General features: G+C 37.6%; 1 protein-coding gene across 1 annotated transcript; it reads right to left on the reverse strand.

The window, feature by feature from the left end:
• Positions 1-5,295: 5,295 nt before the first annotated feature.
• On the reverse strand, positions 5,296-6,830 carry LOC113044476 (BTB/POZ domain-containing protein KCTD12-like). Its single transcript, XM_026204508.1, has one exon. The coding sequence runs from the start codon at positions 6,744-6,746 to the stop codon at positions 5,934-5,936; it is 813 nt and encodes a 270-aa protein (XP_026060293.1). The 5' UTR covers positions 6,747-6,830; the 3' UTR covers positions 5,296-5,933.
• Positions 6,831-7,081: the final 251 nt, after the last annotated feature.

A 7,081-nucleotide genomic window follows, 5' to 3' on the forward strand; every position in this document is an offset into this window, starting at 1 on the left:
AATTAAAAATTAAAGAATCAAAACACTTTCAAACAATATCTAGGGCATGTTGTAGTCCAGATTAAAAAATAAATAAATAAATAAATAAAATAATAAGTCAGCATGCTTAAGTATTTGGCACTCTGATGAACTTCATAGTGAATCCACAAATCTGAATGGTTATTAAAAATTATTTAAGCAAGGTTTAGAAAGTGGTTCAGCTGGTTCATTTATGGGGTTTCCAGGGTAGCGGCTGCATTTTCTCCAGTTTAGCGCCATCTGTTGTCAGAGAGTGAATGTGCTTACATTAAGCACTTGTTCCCCCATGTGCTTCTCATGCAGTGCTTGTTTACATCAGAGCCAACATGGGTTTTCAAGCAGCGTTGTGCATTTTGACCAGTTGATTGGAATACTATTCTTAAAATGCATTCCAAATTCTGAATAATTTGTAATATATAATCATTCACGGTATTTAGAAGTGCCCACGATAACAATACTGTCCATATTCATTACTGTGATATATCACACTACTGAACACCGGCATATGTCTATTATAGACAGGCATGGGCTATTCCTTCAGTATTTCTACTTGAATTAAGCAGGTAAAAGGTCTGGGGTTGGTTATAAGTGTGCCATTTGCATTTGGAGGCTGTTGCTGTGAAACCATATCATGCAGTCAAAGGGTCTCTCTATGCAAGAGAAACAGACTATTGTTAGGCTTCAAAAACAAATCAAATCCACCAGGGAGATGGCAGGAACATTTGGAGTGGCCAAATCAATAGTTTGATACATTTTGAGACAAAAAAGAAAAGAATGCACCTATGAGCTCAGCAACATAAAAAAAAGGCCTGGACGTCCATGGAGGACAACAGTGGTAGATGACTGGATGATCCTCTCTATGGTAAAGAAAAAACCTTTCACAGTATCCAGCCAAGTGAAGAACACTCTCCAGGAGGTACAGTAGGCATGCCACTGTCAAATACAGAGGGTTTACCACAAGGTGCAAACAAGTCCAGATTAGACTTTGCCAAAAAAAAAATAAAAAAAATAAACACCTTCTAAAAAAAAAAAGCCAGACCACTCCCGGAATAGCATTCTTTGGACAGCTGAAATTAAGTTCAGCCTGAGATGCAGAATGACTGGAAGAAAATAGTACAGAGAAGGCTTGGCACAGCTCATGATCTAAAGCATAAAACATCATCTGTGAAACATGGTGGAGCAGAGTGATGGCATGAGTGTGCTTGAGTTCCAGGGGCAGTAGGTTACTGGTGTTTAGTGATGACATGACAGAAGACTGAAGCAGCCAGATGAATTCTGAAGTGTATACTCTCTGCCCAGATTCAGTCAAATGCAGCAAAGTTAATTGGGCAGCACTTCATATAGTACAAATGGACGATGAAAATATTTGAGGGTAAAAAGTGGAATATTCTGCAATGACCAAGTCAATTTCCTGATCTCACCCCAATTGAGAATGCATTTCAACTGCTGAAGACAAGACTAAGGGCAGAAAGTCCCACAAACAAACAAATGCCTGCAGGGACAGACTGTGAGTAAAAACAGTGCTGGCTTTTCTCCCAGATAGGCCCACCACAACTACAAACAGTCACTATTATCTCAAAATATTGCAATCCTATCACATTTATGGCAAATAACAACACAAAACCCATGGTGACCCTGCTGATAAAGCAATAGAAACCATCACAGATATTCTAATGATTTCCACAACAAATAGCATTACAAACATTGCAAACCATCAACTTGTAACCATTAAAATCATTAAATAATGGTTTCCTGTAGTGTGTTTTGGGACATATTACATTAGGATTTAGTGGATTTAACAAAAACCATGAATAGAAGGTGACCAATTACCAGTAGAGACCAACAGACGCCATTACAGTTTCCATTAAAACCAATAAAATTGTCATTACAACCAGTGAAACAATTACAAATGATGTGGTGGCTTCTATTTTTATTTTTATTATTATTTTTTTTTATTATAGAAATAAATGTATTAGCCTATTGTATTTACTAAAATACTTAAAATCTACATAAAAAGAGCAGAATGCAAATGCATATAATGATAAAAATAAACCTAGAATTTAGAAACCTGAAACAACAGAATTCTTCAGTTTGAGTATTTATATCTGTGTGTGTGTGTGTGTGTGTGTATGTGTGTGTCATGTTAATCAAACTAATCACCTTATATGCTACTTCATTTACTTTATTTTCTAATTCAATAGCTCTCAAATGTAACCCGTTGTAGAATCACTTCTGTGGACGCTCAGACTACGGTTGTCCTGGGATTTTACTATAGTGCTATAGTGATTTCACCAAGTACAACATGTTCCTGGATCAACATTCCAATCAACCAATCGCTTGGTTCACTTAATCTGACACTTTTTCTTTGATGATGAACCAGCCAGGCTTCTGTGGAACCTCCAGATGGCCAGTCCGCCCCTGCATGCCTGCCAGCAACACAAAGGAGGAAACCCAGTCTCTGGTCATGTCCATGAGCTCTAGACTTAAAGCAGTCAAAGGTCTGCAAAGCCTGCAAAGGATTATCAACAAAATATTAAAAATGAACATTTTATTTATGATTATATGTATTTATCCAATTACATTTGAGCCCCTGAAAATGGGAGATTGTATGTAAAAATGTATGTAATTCCTAAGCATTGTATGTTATATTTTTGATCAGCCACTTGAATTAAAGTTTAAAGTCTAAACTTCAGTTAAATCTTGATTTAATCTGGATTGTTTCATTTTAATTCTATTCTGGTGGCACAGAGATCCAAAATTATGAAAATTGTGTTAGTGTCCAAAAACAGTATAAATGAACCCTTTAACTGTATCTTAGAGGGTTCATCGGATGCGACATGCTCTTTTACAAGCTGTTTGAAATGTGTGTTGACAGTGTGTGTACACAACCACCCTATAATGATAAAAATCCACCCAGGGGTTTTTTTTTCTTTTCTTGTGAAATCATTTCCCCTTTCTCATATCTAGGCATTATCAGATGTCTGAGTGACATCACAATGCCAGACCCCTCCCAAGATTGTTTTTTTTTTTTTTTTTTTTGACTGACATTTTAATAAAATTAGTAAAAAAGAACAGCTTAGTGTATGATAACAAAACAGCAATGTACTAAAAACAAAAAACGATTTTCCTTTGTTGTTTTGAAAATATTCGCATATAGACAACAATATCTATGTGATTCCTGTTCATACAGATCTGTGAAAATGACTGAAAACATGGTGTTATGCATGTCAGGCCAGAAGTTGGCGACGTCACTTTGTAAAGAACACTATGCACCTGTGCACATAGACTGAATACATGTGCATAGTCAAAAACTCCTTTTGTAGTTTACTCAGAGAAGATGATAATATTGTTTTAAAAAAAACTTAACCTTTGAAACCGATTTTCTAAACTATTTTGCGTAAGTAGATGAAAAAAACTATCTGTCTGTCTGTCTGACTGTATGTCTGTGTCTTAAAACATCAGCAAGGTTTTTTTTTTTTCTTTCTTTAGTATGTTTAATTTTGGTTGACTGAAAGAATGAATGAATGCATGTCCAAAGGAATTCAAGAGAACAAATAGAGTGTCTTCCAGCTAAAAGCACTGACCAGGACCATCTGCTGTCTCCTTCATAGCGTATGTCTCCGGTCTGGCAGAGAGAGACAAAGTATTCCACTGAGTTATTACAAGATGGAGAAGAGACCCAGAGATACTGTTTTTAAAACTGAAAATGAGTTTGGAAGCATCCATTGTCTATCATTTATCTTTTCTTTGTCTTTGAGTAAGTGAGGTTGTACTTTAATGTTATCATTACATTGTACCTTTTACATATGCACATGCTTGTACTTCAGCTTGTACTTGATACACACCAAATATATCAGTAACTCTGGCCTTTTGTGTGACTTCAAGTAAACTCGGATCGATTTTCATGAAAACAGAGGGCTTTTGTGTGTTTTGAGGAACAGATGAAATGTCATGGTGGTTTGTCACTTGTGTGGGTGGAATGCACAAATAAGGAACCACAAGTTAAAAGTGTGAAAAGTATATCTGCTTTAAAATTGCATGCAACAACATTGGAATTTTTCTATCATTGCTACTGTAGTCCATTAACTACACTGTAACATCAAGTAACATTTTGAAAGACAGGGTTGGAATCTTGTAGTTGAAACGGTTTTGTTGATTGCAAAGTGCTTCGTATGCATTTCTTATCTTAGTGATCTGCTGAGTAATGATGTGAAACTATAGGCCTAATAGTTTAAAATCACTCCAAATTATAACAACTCTCACAAAGCAAATCACAGGCAGTTTTATTATTATTATTATTATTGTTATAAATTATGTTCTGAAATAAGCAGTACATATTAACATTAAAAAAACCTTAGATGTAAATCCAATGTTTCATGGCCAAAATAATTTGTATGTGGTAACTCTCTGAGAGCATTTTTAAAAACCAGCTAATGCTAAATGTTCATATAAAACTTGTTATTCATACATTTGGAGGAATCATGCCAGATCATTAGTCAAAGTTCCGAGAACATTCCCTGTTGGCTGGGTTCACTCATTAACACTGATACACACTCTCACACACAGACACACTTACACTTTCAGAGTCAAAGTGAAAGCTCTTTGTTTTCTGTTCAGTGTATTTTTTGCTGGTTATCTGCTTTCTCTCTTCCTCTTCATACAACTTCCTCAACAGAGAGAATTTGTTCCTGTCTCTGTGATACTGACACTCTCCAGGTGGCCCAGCATTACCAGTCATATACCAAACGTAACACCTGACAGTTATAAATAAAAGCATGTATATGTGTACTATGATTTTCAGACCACTGATATTTGCATATTTTGATTCTATCTATGTAACGTTATAAAGAGAAAATGCCCTTTATATGGGTTGTGTGTGCAGTCACAGACCTAGTTCCTGTTCTCTGTCTTCAAGTAGTCCATCTGTTTTCTCAGGCCTCTTCTCCGCTCACATTCACATCTCATTTCGGAGCTTCTGCCCACTATCCCAGCTCTTGCACCATCACCGAAAGTGCTGAGTTGGTGCACACCACAGTTTCTTTAAATCTTTATATTTTTATGTTGTTATTTCACACAATCTGTGACAGGATATCAACTGTGGTCTAGGTTTGCAGTAGCTAAGGTTTTACAATAACTACACAACTTGTTTGGCATGCATATTTCATGTGGGACAGTTAGACAACTGTCAAAAAATTTTTTACCAGTATGTGCATTTTATTGAGTGTGCAACCTGAATCACAATATAATGCAGCAGTATTCAGAGTTTCCATCCAAATATATCTTTCATGATAAGTTTATTTTGTGTATAAAGTGAACAGACATCTTGGTTAAGAAAAAAATAAACATAATAATAATATTAATACATAGGAGTGCAAACAAATGATCATCTCAGAAATGTCAATGTTCAGTGAAAAGCAGAGGGGAGAGTAGTATATATTTACTCATTATGGAACAGCTTGCTATTTTACTACTGGAATGACATTTTATTTTTGTCTCTGTTGTCCGTGTTGAGCTTCTGGATGTACTCTCAGAAAATATATATATATATAAATCAGCAATGTCATGGACTTAAAAAAAAAAAAAAAAAAAAAAAAAACACACAACAAAACTTTATTTTAAGAAGTCGTGTCACTCAGAGTACATTTTGTGCGCCCCCCAGTTCAATCCTACTGTTTTAAATACTGAAAATTGCTATAAGCAGTTGTTTGAATTGTGGGAACAGAAGTCAAATTTGGAGGTCCGCTATTATTAAATTATTACTTACACAGAAAATATGCACAAAACGTCTGCTCATCGACGGAAAGTCTCTACATGATGACACTGTGAAAAAAAGACACATTCGTGGCGCGTAACGAATGGAAAGTTGAGTGTCAGAGAAATGTGTTTGAATAACAGTTCCCAAAACTGAGTTCACTTCACTCCCTGCTGAAAACGTACTCGGTGTAACTCGTCCAGATTTTGTCCTCGCTGGGGTCGTTACTCGCGTACGCGCAGGTGCCCGTGGAGCTGCACGCGACCATGTGGAAGCCCACTTCTGCCAGCCTGTCAAAGGCTTGCTCCAGGAAATTATACTTGAGGTAATACCGAGAAGTGTATCTCTCTGGGGGTCTGTCGGGGTCTCTGCTCTCGTTCAGGGTCTCCCCGAAAACTTCTTTGGCGAGGGATGTTTTTCCGCAAACGGTGATTCTCGCCACCCGCCTAAATTTGGCGTCCTGTTGGATATCTCGTCCTATGGTATAGGAGCCCCTGTACCCAATGGTTATGTAGCCGATTTTTCGCGCGTCCAGGGACGGAGAGCGAGGGCCGGTGCTGGAGATACTCATGCCGGCGAGCGCAGCCTCCTCCGGGTCGCTCTGGCACACCTCCTCGCTGATGGAGTTCTCCTTACTGACCGCCAGTCTCAGGCGCTTTGCCAGCTCTTGAAGTTGGAAATATTCTGCCTCTCTAAGAAGGCTCGCCTTCTCTTTGAAGTAATCAGGCAAAACCAGAGTCTGGTCCCGCAAGTAATCCAAAATATATCTGAACAGAAAGCCGTCCCTGTCCAAAAAGTAGCGTCCTTTGCTGTCGGTGGTAAGTTCCGCCGGTTTTTTCTGGCTGAACATGGTCCAAAGTAAAGAATTGGGCACGGAGAGTAAAGTTGAGTGGCGCGTAACGTAAACTTGCCCCCCGACATTGAGCTCAATGATTTCGGGAAATCGTTGGGAAGCGTCCGCGCGAATCTTGTCCATCTTTGCACAGCTGCGCGAGACCTCCGATGCAATCACGGAACTGAAGAAGAGTGGAAAGGAATATTTCTGCTTTGTTTATCAAGGACTAAACAGAGTTACGTAGGAGGAGGAATCTGACGGCTGTATTAACTCTTTACTACCACCACCCCATGAAACACGGAATTACTGTGATTTGCTTAAAACTTGTGCATTAGGCTATAATTTGCCTGCTGGAAATGTTCTTAAATTAACAATTTAGCTTCTTTTTTTTTTCAACCTATACTGGATTAATATATATTTTACATCTTCAAATCTACACAATAAATTAGTATTATTTCAGATTTTATTTTTATTTA

The sequence above is a fragment of the Carassius auratus genome, chromosome 26 (genome assembly GCF_003368295.1).
Source record: "Carassius auratus strain Wakin chromosome 26, ASM336829v1, whole genome shotgun sequence".
NCBI lineage: Eukaryota > Metazoa > Chordata > Actinopteri > Cypriniformes > Cyprinidae > Carassius > Carassius auratus.

Coding starts and splice junctions, on each gene's coding strand:
- LOC113044476 (XM_026204508.1), bottom strand. CDS start 6,746: ATGGACAAGATTCGCGCGGACGCTTCCCAACGATTTCCCGAAATCATT.